Source organism: Meles meles, chromosome 2 (genome assembly GCF_922984935.1).
Source record: "Meles meles chromosome 2, mMelMel3.1 paternal haplotype, whole genome shotgun sequence".
In the NCBI taxonomy this organism is placed as follows: domain Eukaryota; kingdom Metazoa; phylum Chordata; class Mammalia; order Carnivora; family Mustelidae; genus Meles; species Meles meles.
The window spans coordinates 36,839,182-36,862,321 of NC_060067.1; the positions used below are offsets into that span (position 1 = coordinate 36,839,182).

A 23,140-nucleotide genomic window follows, 5' to 3' on the forward strand; every position below is an offset into this window, starting at 1 on the left:
AGACTATTTCTACCTTTCTTTAGAACCAGGTACATGTAAGTACACCACAGGGTGAAAGGCCCAAAACATACAGCTATATTAATACTAAATACATTTACATTTAAATATTAAAATACATAAAGTTAAGAGGCAGTGATTTGCTTAAAAAAAAAATAAATTCCTAGTATGTACAACAAAGGTTTAAAGAAGTCATTAAATACAGGGGGAGAAAGATTTCTCCTAGTTCTAAAGGTTAACTCACTTCATAGGATTCTCAAAAGGGCAAAAGTCATGGCACTAGAAACAAAAAGTTAGGAAATGGGAGGCAGCATTTTCTTCTACTCACCAAAATGTACTTCTCCCTCATTTTCAGCCCTATTCTTCAAAGACCTCCCTATGACCTAGATTTCAATGCCAAGTTATTGGCAGCTAAATAGAAAGCAGAATGAGGACACACTTTTACTGCTGTCACTGCTGGATTTTTCTAACTGTGGGGGGAGTTTAAGGAAAAGCAACAATTTAGAACCTGGGAGATTTGCAAATTCAATAATCATCTCGGGTTTCTCGAGCCATAAAGAAAGAGAAAACCCCACATCAAGCCAAGTTTTATAAACATGCACATTCCTGCTGACTCTGCTCCCCAGTGGCTGCCCCGCGCCCCCCTACCCCCCATCCACTGGCCCGTCCGGAAGTGTATGCAAGGCTACAGGGCTATAAGTAGGGAGACACATTTGGACACACAACAGAGTACACAATTAACTATTTCCAGTCTGACTGCTTTGTAAAAGGGTGAAGAAATGGGGCTCCTCACACCATCTCACCCGAAAATCCCACAGCAGTGGTTGCCAGAGCCCTCTGTGAGACCGTCTGCTTCCATTGTCTGGGTGGAGCACACCAGCTATACTACAAGTCAGCCAGCAACTGTGCTGATCTCCGCAGGGCAGGGTTCGATTCGCTCCGGGTGTGTGCCTTCCGTGGACACCACGGTAATAGGGGCTTCGTCTCTGTTCCAGACCTTTCCTACCTCCTAACAAAGCAGTGCAAACAGGTGCTGGAGGAGCCCCAAATCCAAACCAGACTCAAGTGCTGATGAGGCAGCCAACACTCCTCGGGCCCCCGATGGCCACCCAGCCCTGCTGTGCACAGCGCTCACCCGGGGAGGCCTTCTATCCTGGACCAGAGCATCCTGAAGACAGACTCCAGCAAGGGTCTCTCCGATCTTTCGGCCCTCACTGGGGGTGGGAATGCGCTGTTAACTTTCCAGAAAGTTCTCTCCCGTTGCGACAGACATTTATGTCACATTTATTTGCAGACTGCCTCCTCTTACTAGAACAGGAGATGAGGGTCTGGCATTCATCGATAAACACGGGATGAACGAGTGAAGTGTATCAGTGCACACTGAGTGGGTTTTTTACCACTGTCAAGACTAAAGATAGCACCAATTCTCTGGCTTCTCGAAAACCAGGACGATTTTAATTGTGACAGGGAAGAAGGCACGGCGTTGGATGATTTTCCAAAGCTACCACTTTGTACTTAAGTGAACATTTTTTTTTAAGATTTTATTTATTTGTGAGAGAGAGCGCGCGCGCAAGTGAGCACAAGCAGGGGGAGCGCTAGGCAGAGCAAAAAGCAGGCTCCCCGCCGAGGAAGGCGCCCCACAAGGGACTTGATCCCAGGACCCTGGAATCATGACCTGAGCCGCAGGCAGGGGCCCGAACGACTGAGCCACCCAGGCATCCCTTAAGTGAGCATTTCAATCGCTTGTTTTATTGGAAGAGTTTTGGTGAGTTTTCCATCACCAGACAGCTGAAGCAGATGGAGGCACTGCACGAAACATGGGCAGTAGGGTCTCTAGTTCACCACTCTTTAATATGAAAAAAAGAGTGAGCATCCGTGACAGGGCCAAGGCAAGTCAAAGGAATCTTCATACCAAGGGTGGGGTTCCCAGCGCAGGAAGGTGTGGTGAGCTTATAAACACACACTCTGGAAACAGCGATTTCTTACCCTTCTATGCAAACAAAAGTAGAAAGCTCTCTTTCTGCCAGGCTCAGAAGAGTCATGAAAGTTTCCCTGAGAACAGAACAGAGGTCCTACAGATTTTAAGTACTTCTCAACCTGTAAGGAGTCTGTTAGAGGGTAATTTTCATTACAAGAAGGGGGCGGGGGGGGGGGGGGAAGAATACACTTTTATTTTTTTTTTCAAAAGTTATCTTTCCTTTGGAATAAAATAAGAAAAAATACTTTGAAAAACTCTTTGGTTTCTTTCTCACTTCCTGAATTCAATTCCTTAATCTCTAGCTTTCTTTGGCGATATACTGGTGAAAGTAACTCTTCACATGTGCATTTTGTATTCACACGCTGTTTCTTCACGTACATACGATCATCTCCAATTTGACAGAAAGGAAAGAGGCTCACGGAGCCCTGGGTGGTTTGCCAACATCGCACGGATAGGAGGTGGCAGAGATCCACAGCTGGGGGAGGGGGCCGTGGTCTACTCTGCCCCACATTCTTGCACATTTTCCTAGGGCGGTTCAAAGCCATCCTGTTTGCCTCAAAGCTCAAGGTTTAAGCAGGGGAGGGTACTGAAGGCTTGCATTTCCCTAAGCGAGAAAGGACACTTCCTTATTTTCTCTAAACTACAGCAAAATACCAAATAAGTAACCAAACTACAGGTCAAGGGTGGGATTAAAAAAAAAAGAAAAAAAAAGGAGGAATAAAAGAATAATAAAGCAGGTTTAGCACACTCCACCTAGGGAGGCAGGAAAGATAAAATCTGAATATTCAAGAGTGGAAACAAAGGCTTTTTATTTAGTTTTGTTAAGTAAAATAAATCACAACACCCCACATCCCCCAAATGTTTCAGTTAACTGAGGTTTTGCTGAATTAAGAGAAAGACATTTCCTTGTGGGGACAGATTCTAACTTTTGGTGAAATGATCTAATTAAATTTTGTAAGTGTTAGCTGGAAGCTGAAATTGAGAACTGGAGTATGAAAGAGAAAAAGACCATTAATTGCAAAGACACGTCTATATGTTTTAACTTCATGTATTTATTTAAGTTACAGCATTATAAGTATAAATGTTACTTCAAATTCATTTCACTTCCCCTTTTTTTTTCAGTCAAGTACATTTGCTTGCTCTTAAATTATATCATACCAACTTGGCAATGCGGATCTTCATTTGAGCTTTAAATTGGCTCTTCAGCCGTATTTTCATGCTTGATTAAAGGCATTGGAAATATACTGAATATTAAAATGCATCAAAGATGGTTCTGCATCATTTATAAAATTAATCATATTCTCCAGTACTAAAAACCTATTCATATTTCAAGGATATAATTAATAGGGAAATTTTATACCTCCGTTTTCCTCCAATGTGATCATGCAATAGTTTGGGGTAAGGGGTTGATGAATACGGTGAAAGGACCAAGGAACATCAGAAGTCGATTCAGTTTTTTGATTAATGAAGTTATTGCTCAGTTACTGCGTATTCAGACACTTGCTTATCCAGTTATCACACCAGAATGTAAATGTTATTTCCTTAAAGCCACTCAGACCTCACTTTTCACTGTACACAGCAGGAAACACTTCACCGGCTCGGTCCTACCCATGGCAACTCAGCTCCAAGGGCCTCCGAGTGACCCCTGTGTCTTGTATAAACATTTTTGGCAGGAGCCTCAGCGGCCGATGCATAAGGATGATCTAATTTTGCAAGCGTGTCATTACCAGCCTTCAGATACACAACTCGGGCCAAGTTTTTCCCCTTGTGACTATTTTCCAAGCCCGTGGAAGAAAAGAGCAAGATGGAGTGGGAGCCTTGCCGTATTATTTCCTATTGGCCCAACCAATGGCCGGGAGTCCAAACCACTCCCTGCCGGTAAGTCCCCCGCCCCCTTTCTGTTACCACCCGTTACCACCCCATCCCACTTCCACCCGACCAGTGCTGGACCTCGACAAGCCCCTGGCTCACGCCTAGCCGCCTGTGGCCCAGAAGCATCCTGGGGGGTGGGTGGGGGGTGCTGGCTTCACACACTGGTGCTAAGAAAGACAAGCAGACTCCCTCCCAGCCAGACTCCTCCAAGCGCAAAGGAATCCCACCCTCAAGGCCATGTTCTCTTTCGCTACCTTCTCCTCAACCATCTCACCCCACGGACAGCTCAGGATAGCTGCTGTCATCGGTTTTTAAGCAGATCGTTTTATTCTGAATATGTTTTTAGATGCAGGACTTGAGGGCTCCCCCTCCCCCACTGTTTCCTCTTTTATTTCATCAGCTCCATGAAGGAGAGGCTGAACACTACAGAAGACAAAACGGAATGCTTTCTTCTTCCAGTATTAAGAAGAAAAGGACATTCACAAACATCTTTAAGAAACTCTTCTACTGGGCCCCTGGGTGGCTCAGTCAGTTAAGCCTCGGCCTTCCGCTCAGGTCATGATCCAAGGGTCCCGGGATCGAGTCCCACGCTTGGCTCCCTGCTCAGCAGACGGCCTGCTTTTCCCTCCCCTGCTCTCCCTCTCTGTGTCAAATAAATAAATAAAATCTTAAAAAAGAAAAGAAAAAAAGAAACTCTTCTATTATGATCGGGGTAGTAAAAAAACACCTCACAGGATTACTGTCTTGGTGCAGATTTCTTGTGGAAGTGCCTCTGAAAATTGCTTCCTAACCATGTAAACATTGCATACAGCGATTTTTTTTTTTTTTTAAATGTTCCCCGGGGCAGTTGGTGGGGGGGGGGGCAGGGGCGGCAGTGGTTGGAAGTCCCCAGATGCACATTAATTTTTAAAAATCAGTCTGGCCAGACTTTTTTTTGGGCCCAAACCAATAATCCTGAGAGCTCAAACTAAAAAGCTGCTAACAGGAGTTTTTGTAAACCTCCTTCCATCATGGCTAGACTCACCTATGACCCAAGTTCTGTGCTGATCCGATCTTGGGGGCATGGGGTAATGGACCCCACTGATTAAAGGATGCACACTGCTAAAAGGGTGTTCACCCCATCACTCACTGACCGAGGCTTTGAGAAAAGTCTGTCCACCAAATGCCTGTCCAGTGATGAGCAACTTGAAGGAGTAATACAACACACAGTCATGTTATTGGCACTGGGAATAAAAGAGGTGCTCAATTTTGGAAACTTACCACCGACACGGGGTCCATGGCCTCTTGCTTGACAGGGACTGGGTCAAACATGAGCATTCTTTTAGTTCAGCTTTCTAGGGTGCTCTGGTGTTTGGCCTAGAAAACAAAACAAGCCGTCCAAATAAATCCCAAGGTTACTTTAAATATAAACTAGTAAAGAAACAAAAGAAAACGTAGAGTCCTCAAAAACCCCTTCTCAGCTCCTTCCTCTCCCCTGGCCCCAGAATGGCTGGAACTTATTTTTTTTACCTATGAAAGATGCCATCTGATAGAATTAAAACCAGATTCCATGGTCCTAAGTCGATGAGAGCCAACTGGCAATTCTAACTCAATTCTAACCCTGACATTTCTGGAACAGTACGTACACAGCCCCCTCTGGGCAGCCAAGCTTGCTTAAGATCGCTGTGCAATTCACCAGAAGTTCACAGGATATATGAGTGTTAAACATTTTTCCTTATGTTCATTACAGAAAAAACCAAGAAAAACAAGACAGGCAAAAAGAAAACCTAGAACCAACCACCATTCCTATCTTCAGTTTTTATCCTTCCAAACTCTCTTTTAAAATGGATTATAGCATACCCATAATTTCACTTGACAATTGATTGTGAAAATGTCTCTTTTTCAGCAAGTATAGTTCCATACTATTGAATTCAGTGTGCCAACAGTTTGCTTAAAGTTTTCAGTTTACTTCAAGTTTCCCTTTTAACTGGGCACCGAGGTCGCTTCTAAATTTTCCACCATTAGGGATGGCAGTGAGCATCTCTGTACTTAGGTCCTCCTGAATATCCGTAATTCATCTTTAGGGTAAATCTTACGTAGGGGAATTCTTGGGTGAGAAGCACTGTACATTTTCCAAAGCAGCTGAGGTATCATCCAGCAAAAATACTATTTCCATGAACAAAATAGAACCCACTTCTCAACATGTCCACCTGCAATGTGTATTACCATTTATTAAAAAAAAAAAACCCACAAAACTTTGTTAGTTTTAAAACGGCAAACTGTTTTTATTCTAAAGTGATTTAATTAAAGTCGGATTTTCTCCCATGTTTATTTAACATTTGCATGTCTTCTCTAGACCCTATGTGAGGGTCTTGCACCCCTCCCCCAAAGCTGCCTGCCCATTGTTTTCTAAGCACTTTTTATATATGAAGACTATTAGTTTGTATTCATTCCCATTCTTCTTCAGCCTAATGTAAAGGAAATGTCCATCTTAATCCCGTTTGGCTTTCTCTTCTTCTGTTGTTAGGCTTGTAATTTTCCTTCCCTTTCTTTCGGTGTTCTGGACTAGTTCACTTCTGGTACTTCTCTCCATCAAGCCAACTGCTTCCCCACAAGACAAAATATTTAGTCTGCTCAACAATCAGCTGTGTTTCACAGGTATTAGAATCACTGCCCAGCTACTGCCCAGATCTTCCACAACCTGCTTCAGGCACCTACAATCCAAATCTGGCTTAAGGGTTTAGAGCTTTGGTTGAAGGCAAGGTCTTGTCAGGACCCTCTGGTTTGGGTGGGAAAGTGAATGAGCAAGTTCCAGACTGCATTCTACCCAAAAAAAGTTGCTGAAGCCTCTCGTTCTAGGTTACCTGCTATTTTTCAGTATGAAAACTCCCCAGCCTGTACCTCCAGGATCACAGCCCTGCGGTTTGCTGTATCCACGCTCTGTGGGTCGTCATACACTAGGAAAGCTTCACGCACAATTACAAAAATAATACTGTCCTCCTTGCGCGTCCTTGCTCCATGGAAGAAAGACTGTTCTGGGTCTCATGACAACACGTGAGAATCGTCAGTAACTCCACATAAGGCTCTGACTTCGAATTTTATTCTCCTACATCACAGTAGGTATTATAATCTGTGAACACGATTTGATACCAGGCTGCTCCAATCAATGGTGCTAATACCCTCTTATGTATGCCAGCAAAAACAAACGCCAACAGCCAGTGAAAAATGGATGATTTCATAATGAAGGATGAAAACCCCTTTTGTGTCTTAGGATCTATTATTAACCAGTTCCCAGCCTAGCAGCTGCAGAGATGGGTATGGTTCTGAGAACTGCTGCCCAGTGCCTCCTAGCAGACTGTCAACAAAAGATGCAGAGATCTCCTGCTCCCATCAATGAGGTCAAGAAATTCAGCAGCTCTGACCCTTGGCTGGCCGCCCCTCCCCCCAAGCCTTTTAAATGGAATGTAATGGCCACCCCTCCCCCAAGTCTTTTAAATTGAATTTACTCTTACAGATTCATCCACTCTACTGGAGGGGGTCTTGACGCAAATCCTAAATAGAAGCAGTCCTCAGGTGCATCATGAAAGAGCCCCGCTCTGCAGACTCAGGCAGGCGGTCTGCATCCTCGCTGTGAAATTTAAAGCAAAGCAGGAACTCTTTGCCCTGTAAATAGTTTATATCCACAAATACGCATACAAATTTTGGAGCTGCATACTGTATTCACAGCACTAAATTTGTCGGTTCCAGCGTCTGGAACAACGTCAAGAACTGGCCGCCTCTGCACTAACATACCCAGCCTTAGAGGTCAGTCCCCTCTGCCCTTTAAAAAACTCATAACCAGGGGTACCTGGGTGGCTCGGTGGGTTAAGCATCTGCCTTCAGCTCAGGTCATGATCCCGGAGTCCTGGGATGGAGCCCCACATTGGGCTCCCTGCTGGGGGGTGGGGGAAGCCTGCTTCTCCCTCTGTCCGCCACCCCCCCTGCATGCACACACTCTGGCACACTAACTCTCTCTCACTGATAAATAAATAAAATCTTAAAACAAAACAAAACCCCTGAGACTGAATTGTTACAAGTGACTAGCAGTGGACATCCTGCCTGAGACCTCACCTAGGACCTGGTCACTTCCCAGCCGCACCACAACATAGCTTCCGGCTGGTGTGTGCCCCACCGTACCCTACACCCTTTGCCACCAGCAAGACTGCACGGTGGAATTAGGATGGGCTCCGGTTCAAATTCTAACTCTACCACCTAGCTCATAAAGCCTTTAACACTTTTCCTAATGCCCACAACAGGGACTACTAAATCCACTTAGAAATGAACGACACATTAACCTACTACATCTCTTCTCATTTTAAGACATTATTTCAATCACTTGCGTTCTTTTAAGTTTTACCTAAATCTAAGGGCAGGAGAATGCGTCACAGAACTTGAAATCGCAGGAGAAGAAAAGTCAAGTCTAATAGGGAGCATCTGCTCCAATGACACTTGACTTATTTGTGTTAAAAAATAATTATAAAGGTACGCTTTTGTGTTCAGAATGATACCTCAAGAGTAATTCCATCACTGCAGGAGGGGTATTTCTTATTGTAGAAGTATTTCAGCCAGTAAAAAGGAGCGGTAGAATTAGGATATCTCATTTCAAAACTCCTGAACAAGCCATCGCTGGACAGTCAATGACTCTGCAGAAGTCGCGTACCACTACCAACAGAACCAAAGTCACTCACTGTCCTTTCGCGTGGTGAACAGTACTCTGGTCCCAACTTGGTCTGCTTCTAAAATGACTGATTATACTTTCAGTGGTCGTCACGGGATACGGAACAAGAGAAGGTGAAGGGCATGCAAAGAAAACCGTACACTCTCAGCTGTTATTAAGACAGTCCTTTCTGGGAGGGGCTGGGAGCAGGGACAGCCTCACACACATCTGTGTGCCAATTTTTAAATATATTAATTCCGTAATTAAAACGTTCAATAAAAACGAGAGAAGCTAAGCTAGAAAGAAACCAAATTTAGGAAGAGAATCGAACACAGTAACACAAATCAGACATCTGTTTATTTGCAGAACAAAAAAACAACCCTATACTCTGTAACTACTGTGCACATCTCTAAAGAGAACACTTTGCTACTGGTATTGACCTTGTCTTTGGGTTTTGGTCTAGAATCAAAGAGGGACTGCCATGTCTCCAAAGTGCCTTCCACACAAGTGAGAATTAACTTATGTACTGAAAGAATTAGAACTTAATGACTTTTGTTACATACGGGCCACTCATCCTCTGGGGACACTGCCATCCTTTGAAAAGGAATGCTCAATAAAACACAAACGCTGCCGGACATCTATTACAGGACACTGAGTGCAGTCTTAAGTGGAGCCAGCAGGTGGCGCACTACAACAGGTATTAGAGGCTAAGGACGCAGGCATTAAATTTGAGTTTGCCAACCTCAGGGTCTTTAAACCTAGTGGATTTTAAGCAAGCCTAGAATTCTGTTAACCGTTTCATGTGGGTATCACAGAGATGAGGAGGCTCCAAATGTTTCCAAACAACTAAATCATTAATACATTTACATCTCAGCTGTACTGAACTTGCCAGAATAATTTTCCATAACTGGAACAAATACCTTCTCTGTGTTCTTTTACTGGGAAGGGCGATAAGACTGAGTTTTTCCTCCAAAAGGGAAGAAACACACTTCCCTTCACTCTCTCGACTTAGACTTCTGACTTTTCAGAAGTCAAAATATGGGTCAGATTTTTTTTTTTTTTTTTTTTTTTGCCACAGTGCAAAAACCGTGGGATTTAGGTATTTGAAAGCTTTGGTGAATCATTTACATGAAGTTTCCAGAAGCAATACAGTTCTGTGTCACAATCACATTGTCCACCGTAAGGCCTACTCAACAGTCGCTTCATGAGGGTACAAACCTCCTTTGAAAAGCAGCTTGTCTTGAAGCGACAGCAAGTTTTATTATAGAAACAATCTTATAAATGACTGTCCCTTCCTTAGAATCAACACACACACAGCATGTGTCTGAAGCGAAGTTTGTGATACAGCAGGATTTGCTTCTGCCATTCTCCCTTCTTGGGCACTTTCCATCTCTCTCCTCAGATCCTCAAAGGGTCCCTGCATTATCCTTCCCTAACCCAGCCCCAATCCTCATCCTCAGACTCCACAGGACCTGCCACCCTCGGAGCAGCTCCCAGCTGACCTCAGCAAGGTGTGAGGAGAGAAACAGAAGATCTGCAAGCGCCCTCAATTTTCCCAAGAGTTTAGATGTTAACAGAGGAAGTGCACTGCCTTCCCCCACTCTCTACTCCCCAAAGGAACTGCAGGAGGCAAAGAGGGAAAAAAAAAAATAATAATAATCGTGTGTGTGTGTGTGTGTGTGTGTGTGTGTGTGTGTGTTTTCTTGGGTCCAGAGAAAGACCAAGGGTAGGGCAAGCAGGCCACATCCCTGCAACTGAACTGCGCTTCAAAGAAACACTTCCTTCTCCACTTCTGTACCCACAATCTTTACGAGCTCCCGAGGAGTCCAGTATTTCATGGCAGCTGGCCTGGCCAGAAATGCACGGAAGGAGCCAGACAACAGATGTGGGGATGGGGTGGGGGAAGCAAGTTTAGGTTGGGGGCTCCTGTCAGAACAGCCAGATGCCAGCCTCTACCTGGAAGTGAGCCCCAGTTTTCCCATCATGGAAGGATTTTTCACTTTACCTTCGTCTCCTAGCGTTGGTTTGAGAGGGAAAAAAAAAAAAAATGCCACGTAGTAGTTCTGAATCTTTGCCCCCTCACAAATCAGATTAGATATTTTGCACAAAAATGTTTTGTAAATGGGCAAAAAGTTAATTATTTAGTTTTAAGTTAAATGTAAGGATCCTGAGAGCAAACAGCCCGCCCTCTCTCCTCTCTAGGCTAACAAGCCACCCAATTTTACTTTCTGCCTCCACCCATCTGCTCCACCCTGTGGAGAGCTGCCAAGGCGAGTCCAACTTGTCCAAACAGGACATGGCTTCAGATAAGACTCTGTCCACACCCTGTACTTCGGAAAGGACCAAGTGAAGCAATTGATTTTGCATGTAAATAGGGACAGGTGCAAAGGTAACCACCAGGTAAAATCCCTACACAGTTGCAGACCCGAGAGGCCCAGGGCTCAGCAGGGGTGGGGGTGGGGTGGGGAAATCCAAACCCATACCGTTCAGGTAAACTCTCAAGTTCAATACCAGCCAGCTAGTGGCATTCCGCACCTTTCTTTAAAGAAAAATGTTCGCAAATACAAATCATTTTGCCTCCTAAGGTTACACACTTGTTCTCCTTCTTTAGGCTCTCTGACGTTCTGGTGTTTTAGTTTTAAGGGCTACCAACCCAAGATCAACTGGAGGAAAAAAAAAAAACCCACGCCCATACTGTGTAATAATCCTGTTGTGTACATATTCTACAAGGCTGGCCACAGCCCTCAGGATTCTCTTCTGTGGAGCGTTATATAATCAAATCCAGAAGGGCTGCTTGAGGCCACAGGGCCTAGTCCGCCTCGGGGCTGGTGCCCTATCACTGGAGACCCGCCCCGCTCGACCCCAAGGGGCCTCCACCCAAGAGCCCCACCCTGGAGGGAGTGCGAGGCAGGGAGGGACCGCGGAACTGGCTCCGGTCAGCAGCCAGTTCCTGGAAATTCCGGCCTGAGCAGGGATGGCTGGAACCTTAAAAATAACCCGAAAGAATCGTTAGGGTGGTGGTGGTCACTCCCTTGGCTCCTGAGGATTCTCCGCGAGAAGTTTAGACCTCACAGCGCCACCGGGCCGCCGGGTACGAAACCATCAGCTAACACCGCCTCCTCCCTTCAAAAGCACAGGAAAGGGCAAGAGGAAAGCATTTCCAGCCCCAGCTATGGGAGAGAATTAATTCAACGTGTCCCCAACCCAAATCCTCCTCCTCCCTGCTTGCACCTACCTTATAAAAGCCTGCCCCCCCCCCTCAGTCCCCACTTGCCTGACTTTCTGGTCTTTCACCATGGAAACCTAGAGAGATCATCTTGCAAGTCTTCCTCCCCAACTTTTCTTTCCATTCCTGCTACTGCCACTGGGGGCCAAGCCCTCAGTGCCCTCCACCCCCCAACTGTGTGACTGGGTTCTGCCCTCAGCCCCCTTGGTCCCTCCAATTCATCCTGAACTCCTGGCCACCGATGTGGCTCCAAGCCCTCTGTCTTGCTCAAGCTCACAAGCCTTCCTCCGCAGGGATCCCCAGGGCTTGCAGAATGTGTTCCACTGCCCATGCTCCACACCCCGTTTCCAACCGGGTGATACCCCGCCTCACCCCGGCTCATGGGGCCCTTTGCGCTGGCTGCCCCGTTCCCCCCACCCTCAAGCCTTTGTTCAATTTTGGCCCTGATGCTGGGCAACCAGCGTGGAATGCCCCATCCCCTTCCGGCTTATCTAAATCCTCCTAATTCTTCAAAGACCAGCTCAAGGCCCTCTCCACCCGGTCCAGCGCGGAAGATTGCGCCTGGGCTGATCCCAGGCCACCCTTCTTACCTAGACGGGCGGGGCCCTGGAGAGGATTTGTCTCAAGACCGCCACCCGGACTGGGAGCACCAGTAGGACACCAGTGCCTTCTGTTTCCTTAGGGGAGCAGAGCTGGCCCCCTCCCAGCTTCCCCAAGGACAGCCTTGCTTACTAGATGACGTTTTCTGGCAGGCAGGAGGGGCTCCAAGAGCTGGCAGCCCATCCTAGGACCTCCGGAGTCTCTCCTTTTCCTTCTGCCTCTGAAGACACTTGCAATCTTCCCTAAACAAGTAGTTTGGATGAGGAGGCCTAACCTGAAACTTGTTAAACTAAACTTCCTTAAAAAGAAGTTACTGCTCCTAACCTTAATCTTGCCTGTTGAGAGACCTTGTTAGTATCATCCTCCAAGAACTCTGTATTAGCTGCCCAGAGATCTTCTGAACAAATCTGTCAAGCTCTCGCTCACCCTGTTTTAAAACCGGGCGGTGGGGGGGGACCAGAATAAAAGAGCGAATGAGGAGAAGTTTTGCATGAGAGAAGAGTGTGCATTCTTGAGATGAGAAAAGAGTAGGTATTCTTGTTTTAAGGACACTTCTACTGGCCAAGGAAAGCAAGGGGCTAAGTGATGTCACAGCTTTTCTGCTGATTGTCACCTTCATGACCCAGGTGCTGTTCTTCACACGGACCTGAATGCCTATCAGGTGGGTGGACACTACTTTCCTATTACTTAGGAGAACTACGGAACAGAGAGGTAAAGCAATCTGCCCAAGATCACACAGCTAGCTGCTCAGCTGGACAGCCGGGTTTTGGAACCTGAAGTAGTCGGACTTCGAAACTGGCGGACCTGGCGCCCTCCTCTACTCCCTTCCCAGCCAGAGGACAACATTACACCACAAGCGGCAATAGTGGGCGGACGCTTCTGCAAACACATCTGTCCATAGGGGACGCGGAAGGCAGGGACACAGTATTTACAGTGGCAGCAATTTCACCTCCTCCCAACTGGCCCCCACTGCCTACCCCCGTCTCTGGGTGTGCAGGCTTGGACGCGAGATCAAAAGACACATTCTGAAGGCCCCAAATTAGGCTATTATTCTTCCCAGCCAATGCACCTGTGACTGGTCCATAAAACTGCTCAGAAAAAACCTGGCAGCTCTAGCCAAGTAAATACGGAAATCCTCCTAATAACTGTACGAAGGTGGAAGGGTCAGGTCCTCATCCCCATTTTAGAAATGAGGAAATGGAGGAACAGAGGTGAAATGACTTGCCCAAATTCACAGAGCTGGTTGGAGCTGGTTGGAGAGCAGAAACGTGTCTCCCCGTGGACCCGGGGCTCGCTCTCTGCTCGGTGCTGTGGCCAAGTCCTCTCAAACTGGGATCTGTCCCCGGGTACAAAGGGGATGGGACAGGTACCGTGCCTGCTGGTCGGTGTTAGGCAGTGCCCTGGGGAGGTTCCAGAAGGTCATTAAGATTTTCAAATGCCTTTTCAGGTTGGATCACCCGGGACCTACTCCATCCTGTGGCCTAACTAGTAATAATGACTGCACGTAATTTGAGATTAGCTCTAATGAGTAGGTGCTCAATAAATACTTGGGAGATGAATAAATGAATGGATGTCAAACTACCCTTCTTACACGTGAGGATAAAAAGCAGGGCAAGGGCCTCACCATGATTGTGCAGCAGGTGTCACACAAGGAAACCCTGCCCAGAGGCAGGTGAAGTGAGCCTGAAAACCATCTTCTAAAACCTAAAACGCAAAGGAAGTGTGAACGCTTTGGGAGGCTCGGGAGAGAAAAACTCCCTTGTTTGGAGAACGGAACGGAACAGGAACTTGAACTTGCTAAGGAAAGTAGTTTTGGAGCACAAAGCTTTGGAAGGTATCAGGGTATAAAAGCGCAAGAAGAGATAAAGGAGTGGATTTCAGCGATTGAACTCGAGCATGGTACTTAGCAGACAGAAGGTGTACAGGGCAGAGGAGAAAAAACCCATAGTTCATTCACAGGTCGCTCTCCAGGATAGAATGCGCTGACCTCAATGTCCACTTGGTCTCTTATGTCTAGCTTTGGCGAAACTCCACTGATCCGGACTGAGACTAGCCCCAGGCCATCCCTGGAGATCGCCAGGCCTGCCAGACACAGGCAACCACCTCAGGCAGGTCCCAGGCTAAGCTGGGCTCTCTCCAGTATCCTCTGGTCAGGGATAGCACCCCCTTCCTAAGAGTCAGGGTAGGGGCTAGACCCAGCTTTGTTCAGAATGCATGAGAATAAGGGCCGCTTAACTTGCTGCATTTGGTCTCCAGCTCCCCTTAATAACTGGATGGAGGCAATGATAATGTATTCAGCCGGCCAACACAATGGAATGAGTTTCAAAAAGCTCCAGGAACCTGTTCTGCTAGAAAATGAACTTGACCACTAAAAACCCGACGAGGCATACAAAATATACTAATTTTAATTTTTTTTTCAATGTTTCATTGAACTATGGTGACATTCTAGAAAAAGTAAAGATCCAATTAAAAGGGTATTTTTTGCTTTGGGAAAAAACAGTCCTAGTTCTGGTGCAGAACTGTGTCTACAGTACTGTGTCTCTTTCTCATTACTACCAAATTTCAAGGAAGGAGAGCTAAGGGGGGAAAACACAGGGCTGCCTCCTTTAGACAATGCTCTCCCTTATCAGGGCAGACTGCTGTCTGGTTTCCTGTCTCAAACTCTGGCTTACTGCTTCGGATGAGAACCAGGGTCCAAGAAAGGGACAGATGAGGCTTGAAAACGAGAATACCAAAAACCACCACAATCCTCTTGTAACTCTCTCCGAGATGAATTCGGACTAGAACATTACACATTAGCAAACCAGAGTATCAATTGCTTTATGAATCTAGGTTTTTTTTTTTTTTTTGAAGCTAGAACCAATGGCTATGAAGCATTCTAGAAAGAAACCCAATTTCCAGAATAATGTAATTCCTAGTCTTTCAAGGATGAGGTTGCTTATATTTATTTTTTTTTCTTAAACACAACTGGTGTGAAAAAAAGAGAATAAGAAATACCACCTAAGAAAGCTGTTCACTGTGTAAGAAAGGTTGACTTGGAAATATTAAGACAAGTATGTAAAGGGGGAGGGGAGAAATAAAATGGGATTAAGTTAGGAATAATAATTTACATGGTCAAGAGATGAAACAATTATTCCCTTTTTTTCCTTTTATAATTTTAGTAATTATCAGACTGGTATAATTTTTCCAAATTGTTCAGCTTAGCTTTTAAAGGTTTGAAGTTTTTCTTTTTTCCTGATAAAATACGTTAAGACCCTAATTACATCTATTAGTCAACCACCTCCCTCTCCCCCAAAATGGGGAGGAAAACTTGGAGTAAGCTAAACGAAGATTCTGTCTACAAAAGCTAGTGGGATTGTTAACAGCGTTGGAACTAAAACTGAAAAAGTTGCTTCGAATTTGGGTTACTTACAAATTTTAGTTTAAAGGTCCCCTGCGCCGTAAGTCAGCTTAGTATTTCAAGTTTGCTTCTCCCAAAGGAGAAAGAACAAATCCTACTGAAAACTTCCAAGAGGCCCATCTTTTTTCAAGGAAGGTTATCAGTAACCTTCTATTTGATTCTAGTAGTTTTCTTAATATCATACTATGTACTTCCCTTTACCCATAAATACCATAAATACCCAAAGAATGTGGTGGAATGTGAAGTTAAAAACCAAAGTACTATTATCATCAATTTTGGGGAGGATAGGGTCTGATTTGCTGCCGTGGCAACTCTGAATTAATTCCATTAGAGAACACTGTAGATAATTCCTTTGGATTTTAACAAAAATCTAAAAATAAGTTTAAAAAGAAACTTGCCAGGAGTTTCTTATCCAACTTATTTCTTTAAAAACTTAGTTTCTGAAGAACCAAGAGAAAAAATTAGTAGGTTTTAAATAGTTAACCTAGAAATGTTAGCCCACAACTGACAGACTATACCCCCCCAAAAAATGGGGATTATGAAAAAGTTGGTGGTGTTAGACAATAAAAACAAGAGAAGTCTCCTTCTGTTTTCAGAATATAAGATTAAAATTTTCCAGACTGTCATTAAAATGAATTTCTTATTTCCAGTTCTCCTTTTCTTGGGGCTTTTTATTCTTAGAACAGGTCAGAAATCAGATGCAGAATACAGCGTGGTCCTTAGGAAAATCATCACACAGCACTCCCATCTTTGTCTTTAAAAGAGATGACCCTGGGGCTGATTCCCTCAAATGTAGCTTGTTTCTAGCTTCAATACTTTTCCTAAATAAAAATCTCTTCCTTAAAAACCTAGGCAAGATTTTCCAATCAGCCCAGTGGGCCAGGAATGCTTCAACTCTCCCCTCCATCCAGTGGGGCCTCCTGTCTGGAGCTCCACCGCGACTGGGGAACAAGGGTGTGGCCAAGGGTGGGCCACAGCCTGCAGATAATGCTAGGTCTTGGTGACTGTAAGGTGGCAATCCTCCCCTCCAAAATTGACAGCTTCAGGGCCAAACGCGTATCTCCAAACACACACCCTGCCCACCTCGCACAAGAATGGAAAACCGACAAATGCAACCCTCCGTTTAGCCTTCTGGCCAACCTGCACGCACATTTCTCGGAGTCACACTTTGGCGATGATGAATTTAAGAAGGTGCAAGTATTTATTCACTCACAGAAACACACTGGAGCAAAGGGTATATGTAAAAAGGTTAACTGACTCCTCGTTATGACATAACACAGGCCTCTTAGGCAATCGCCAAGTGTGTAGAGACAGGATAACTCCCTGGGTGGAGATGGGGAGTTTAGGGGCAGGGACCACGGCCTGGTCCCGGCTACTGATCAACCAGAAAACAGCCTGAAACAGGAAAGAGCACACATATGCCACTTGGAATGTATGACGCAAACCCCAGCCTTGAAACAAAGAACAGGAAACAGCTCTGCTGGCTGTGCTGGAGAGCGAGCAGAGAAACATTGAGCCGGCCCTCCCTGACCCTATATTCATGAGCAGCTGGAGTTTTTTAAGACAACAACAGGGGGGTGGAGGTGTTTGTTCCACGGGTGTGAATAATAACACCAGCTTTATACAGGGGACCTGCCCTATTTACAAATAGGAGCTTCCACATACAGTAAACACCGTAAGTGAACATGTAATTTTATCACACGCAGGCAGCAGAGACCCTTCCTAATTAACACCAGCCTCCTTTCCCATTTCTTTTGTCTCTTTCTCCCCCATCCCAATGGCTGGTCTCTAGCCTTGATCAGATTGGGGGTTAGGGTAACGATCACTGCTCAGCCTCAGCATCCTGAAAAGGCAAAGAGAGCACTGGTCAGAATTCAGAGGACACTGGGTTAGTCCATGTAACCGACAACTGGACCAGTTCTGTGTGTCCCTTCGCTATACAGAACTACATTCCTAGACAGAGTGTGGGCTACCTAGAGTCGCCCCCCAAATTTCACCATGTTTTTTAAGTGCATAGTTAGAAATCTATCTGCACCCAGCTGCACATCTGTTCTTCCTGTCCACACATCTAAAGAAATTCACCTTTGGAGAATGTTACTCTGTTCCTGACATTTCATTTAACCCAAGAGGGCCATACAATCTGAAGACCATAATATCAATTTTTACAAGATATCTGAAAACGTCTATTTTCCCTTAAGTATATTTAAGGTAGTAAAAACCATTCATAGTCTTCCCCCCCATTATGTCTCTTTTTTTTGTTAGTTGGTCAGGACTGTTCAACTCAGGTTTCCACGATCAGAGATTGAACAAAATGGGTGTAGACAAAACTACAGGTAAAAAAAAAAAAAAAAAAGAGGCATAAAGGCATTACTGTGCCCATAGCAACCAGAAGATTGGGTTTTAATTTAGAAACTTTGCAGTGAAAAAACAATAGCATGTTTTATATCTGACAAGATTTTGTCGTCTTAGTAGCTACTTCTCTTTGTTGTTCTAACATTTTTATACCTGCATTCCCCTTCATGAAAGCCAAGTGTTCCTTGAAGTGTATCTTTACTGAACTTAAATAGTACACTGAGCTCTTTTTCTTCTAATACTTCAGCAAACCCCACTGACTGGAGGGAGGACTGGAGATAGTTTCCCTAGAGAGTTGAAATTCATCAAACATCTCATTTCAGGTCTCTGTTAATAAGCTAAGGTCAACATATTCCATGCTTGGAGCCAGAAGAAACTCATCTGTCTGTTCTTTCTTTAAAAAACACTAACTCTCAACATTTTGGAGATGTTAATATTATCAGATTGTTTTTCCCCTAAAAGCAAGTCTTTCCTCCAGTTAGGCAGATTATCATCCAGATGGATTTCTTATAAAAATGTTGCTCAAATTCATACAGAAAGCACTATAAAAAAAAAAAGTACAAAACTGCTCCGTGGACAACTGTCTATTCTACTCCATTTTGCTAATAATCATACACTAAATGTAAATGAAGTCAGAATACCACTACACACTTCTCCTCAAATACCAGACTCTTGTGAGACTATTACTGATATATTTAAAGTACCCTGGATGATATTAGTGGGAAAATGCATTCTGAGCTAGTAAAAAATTCAGTGCAAAATGTTTATTTTAGTGCAACACAGGGTGAGCAATTTCCAGTTTCCGTTTCACCTGACCTATTAAAAATAAGTCCAGTTCACACAGGTTCTCCATCTATTATTACTGTGTATAGCTATGAAATGTAGCACAGAAGATTCTTCCTGATACCTGCCAAAGTGGATATGATAATTCCAAGTGTTATCTGCCATCTCCAAGAAAGCCACTCTGAAATGCTAGGTAAGTCCCAAGGGTCCAGGTCCAGGGGTCAGTCCCTCAAGTCCCCACACGGCTCGAGTCCCTAACGCTGCAGGCACTTGCCGAAGGCGCTCTCCGCCTCCAGCCTCGCTGCAATCCTTGCTCCAGGCACTGCGGCAGGTTCTCGGTGTGCCCCCAAGGAGGACTCTCCAAACCCGGCCAGCTCTTTTCTCCTGCCCCCGAGGATCCAGACGCCCTGGCAGCTCCTGGGCTCCAGGAGCGAGAAGGGGATGCAGCCTTCAGTCCCAACGGCCCCAAGTTTCTTCCCAGAGGGCCCGGGAAGCTGTTCCAAGTTTGCTCCGGCGGGCGAGCGGTCGCGCGCCCCGTCCGAAGAGGGGGGCGGCGGGGGGCGGAGAGGGGAGGGCGCGGGAGCGGAGGGGGGGTGGGGGACCCGGAGGGGGAGGAGCAGGAGTGCGCGGCCTCCTCGCTACCTTTCTCCAAACAACGTTGCCACACGCGGAGAGCACTGAGATTTCTGGGGCTTTGGAGGGAATCGCGAGCGAGCGGGCGGGAGGGCGGGCGGCAGCCGGGGGACCACACAGGTGAGCCCCCGCCCGCGGGCTCGGCGGGGCCGCGGCGGGCGCCGCTGGTCTCGGTCCCCCGCACCGCGGGATCCGCACGGTGGCTCCCCCGAATCCCACACTTTCAACCGCCGAACCCGGGGTTCCCCCCTCCCCCTCGCCTCCCCTTCCGCCCCCACCCCCGGCTTCGAGGAGCTGTTGCACTTTCCCAAGCCCACAGGCGCCCCCACCCCCGCGCTGCACCCCCGGCCCATTAACTGCGCGACCCCCCTCGGGGAGGAAAAAAGAAATGAGACCGGACGAGTCAAAAAGGGCGACAGCAGGAGTCGGGGCGAGGGAAGGTGAGGGAAAGGGACTTACTTTTCGAGGCGCGGTGCTGAGCGCTGCAGACGGAGAAATAAAGGCCCGGCTCCGAGCCGCCTTGAACCCCGCGAATGCAGTAATGTCAGCGCGCCAGCCGGGGCGGCGGTGGCGGTGGCGGCGCAGGGCACAGGGACAGGAACGGGGACGGGCGCGCGTGCGGCGGGCGCTCGCACTGCGCTCCGGCTCGGGCCCCGGCTCCGCGCGGCTCCGCTCCTGGCTCCCCTCTGGCTCCTGGCACCAACTCCGGGCAGTCACATGACGCCGGCGCCGCTCGCTCTGCGAGCCTCCCGGGGCTGGCGGGGTAAGTAGAGGCTGGGACCCGGGGTGGGAGGGTCAGGGAGGGGAGAGGGAGCCGCCGCGGCCGCCCGGGCTGGGCGGGTCCCCACCCACTTGGGTGGAGGCAGCCGCCGGAGGGGTCGGCCGAGTCACTCGCGCAAACACGCACCCCGCCCTGCGCCCTTCCCCCGCCACCCCCGCCTCCCGCGCCGCCTCCGCCCCGCCCCGCCCAGTCACCCGGGGACGGCCTGACAGACACTCATTATTCCCCGGAGCCGGGCGCCGCCCCACCGGCCCAACCTGTCCGGCGAGGCGCGGGGCGGCCCAGGGGCTGGGCGTGCGCGGCGCGGCCCCCGCCCCGGAGCCTCCGCCCTCCGCCCCCCACCCCCAGCCCGGCCCGGCCCGGCCCCGCGCACCCGCCCCAGCTCCGGAGTCCCCGCCCGCGCCCCCTCCCTGCGCCCCCGGTCCCCCTCTTCCCCCGCCCGCTCGGGACCCGCCGCCGCGCCGCCGCCCCAGCCCGGGGGGAAGGAAGGGCGGCCCTGCCCGCTCCGGGCGTCACAGGGCTGCAGCCCGCTGCGCCGCTTCCAAAACACACAGCCGGGCGCGCGGGCCGGCCGAGGCGGGGGACCCGGGCGGCCGGGCCATCAATCAGCCGGCTCCCGCGGGAAGGGCGGCCCAGGGCGCGGCGGGAAGGGCTGGGCCCCGCCGCCAGCGCGGCCCCTCCTGGGCCGAGTGCGTGCAACTCTCTTAAAGAAAAAGCAGGAAAAGGCAGCGGCGGTGAAGGAGCGGGAGGACCGGGGCGGATTCGGGGCAGAAGAGCGGCGGGAAGGGGGAGGGCAGTGGGGAGGACTTCAACCCTAAAATGCTCCCGAGTTCCAAGGTCATTCGACGCAGTGTTAAGAGCGATCTTTCTTTGTGCCCGGGACGCCGGGTTCCCTCGTCGCCCGCCCCGCGGAGGGGCGGCCCGGGTCGGGCGTGGGGGGCGCGTCCCCCCTGCCCCGGGCTTCTTTGAAGGTCCTGGGACCCCCGGAGGCAAACTTCCCACGGGCCGGGCTTGCCACTGGAGCGAAAAGGCAACCGGTAGCAGCGGCGTTTGCTCAGCCGGGCCTGCCTGAAAAGTTGGCAAACTTCGGTCGGGCTCCTCCTGCCCGGAGGGAGGACGTCGGGCCCCCAGAGGGCTCGGCCCCGCGACCTCTCTCTTTTTTTCTTTTTTGTCGCTTCCCCAGGACGGAGCGCGAGCGTGCTCTGTGCGGGGCGGTGGAAACGCGCTTGCGGTCCTAGCCAGGCCCCTGGGAGAACTCGGTACAGCATAGACCCCGAGTTTAATGCTTTTTTGAATTTCTTTTAAACAGTATTAATGTAATAAAGAATGTAATAAAAAGAACAAAGGACAAATTGGTTCAATTGTTTTAGTCCTGCGTAATGTTTAAAAACGCCCTGCTTCAGTGTATGGCTTGTTATTGCTTCAAGATGTTTTAAAGGCCCTTTAAGTTCACCATTCTCACTTTGATGGTTCATCCAGGCATGGTACTACTTAAAACCCAGAGATACAGTATATACCGAGCCCCATCATGTAGCTACGCAGTATTATAAAATTAGTACCGGTAACCTCAAGTAGTGAAATTGCATGTTATAAAAGAAATGCACAGAACATAAAAGACCGCGTGGAGAACAGCCAGCTCTGACACCGGTTCCTGTGCCCTCTCTCTGTTCCATAAGATTAAACTTTATAAATGTAAAAGGGATGAGGAGTTTCTGTTAATGAGCAAAGGAAAGATGCAGGAAAATAAGTTGGATTTGTGTCCATTACTAATTGCAATTCATTGATCGCTGACATCAAATGTCTCATTGGACGGCTTAGATGTGTATTAGCTGAAGGACCGTATTAGTGATGACTGATGAAATCATATTGCATTTCCAGGTCTGGCTCCGTAGTGGGGGCTCCAAAACCATAGGCTTTGCTCAGAGGACACTAGAGGTGAAAACCTAAAGCACATAAACCCGTGTTCTTTACATTGTTCACGTGGGTGTGGACCCAAAGGAGAAACTTGAAATAGGTCTGAGAAAAGTGTGATCCAAGATAAGCAGGGAGTGGCTTTGATATGGAAGGTGGGGGAAGGAGGAGAAAAGTCATAAAAAAGTTTAATTAATGAACACACTGTGTTCAGTGCCCTGTGGGGACAGCTGAAACACAGCTTGTACCAAAATGAAGGATCCAGGGGAGAAGACCACCATCCATCCAGGTATCAGAAACCGGACCAGAAATGCCTGGAGTTATCTTTCCTTCCCCTAGCTAGTCAGAGGACAGTCATTCACTGAATCTTGGACCTCCTCAATCCCTACCCATTCCTTGACCACTCTTCTGGTCCAGCCCACTGCCAGTGTCTTCTTGTTGGTGATCTTGTTTGTAGTGGGGGCTGAAGTGTGGGAAAGGGATTGGAGCAAGGGAACAATGAGAATACTTTTTCTAAAATGCAAACCTAAACGTGTCAATGTCTTCATTACATTCCCATCGGATAAAGTCCAAGAGTTTACTACCTGTGCTGAGCTGGCCTCCATCTATCTTTATAGACCCATCTCCTTCTATTACCCCCCACCCTACTCTACCCTCCAGCAACGCTCAACTTTTTCCCCTCCAACTCACTCTCCCTACCTCTGGCCCTTTGCACATGCTGATTTTGCTAGGTGGACTAGCCTCCTTGCTTTCTCCCCCAATTCCTGACTTCCACTCTTCTTTCTGTACATTCTTTCCATCCTTTAATTACTGACTTAGATGACATTTTCAACAAAATGGTTCTTGTCTTACCACCATCCCTCACCCTACCTTTGGATGAGTGGAGGCGCTCCTTCTTGGTGTTCTGATAGCACTCAGGCTCCACCTCTTGT

General features: G+C 47.7%; 2 protein-coding genes across 4 annotated transcripts in view; one reads left to right on the forward strand and one right to left on the reverse strand.

Annotated features, from left to right (window-relative positions):
- Positions 1-20,620, reverse strand: part of KLF3 (Kruppel like factor 3) — a 36,244-nt gene extending 15,624 nt beyond the window's left edge. The window contains exons 1-2 of one of the 3 annotated variants that reach the window (XM_045989469.1): positions 19,976-20,620; positions 5,108-5,203 (exon numbers count right to left, since the gene is read on the reverse strand). Coding sequence is in view for 1 of the 3 variants with exons in the window: in XM_045989461.1 (XP_045845417.1) it covers positions 5,108-5,164 (57 nt within the window). In the remaining 2 variants the exon portion in view is untranslated. Of the gene's footprint in view, positions 1-5,107; positions 5,204-19,975 lie in introns of those variants that run through there. The other 2 variants (XM_045989461.1, XM_045989477.1) reach the window with 2 other exon arrangements.
- Positions 19,905-20,237, forward strand: LOC123936817 (putative uncharacterized protein FLJ13197). The gene has a single exon (XM_045997384.1). The coding sequence runs from the start codon at positions 19,905-19,907 to the stop codon at positions 20,235-20,237; it is 333 nt and encodes a 110-aa protein (XP_045853340.1).
- Positions 20,621-23,140: the final 2,520 nt, after the last annotated feature.

Bases quoted from the DNA above. Each gene is read 5' to 3' on its own strand.
- LOC123936817 (XM_045997384.1), top strand. From the start codon at position 19,905: ATGAGACCGGACGAGTCAAAAAGGGCGACAGCAGGAGTCGGGGCGAGG.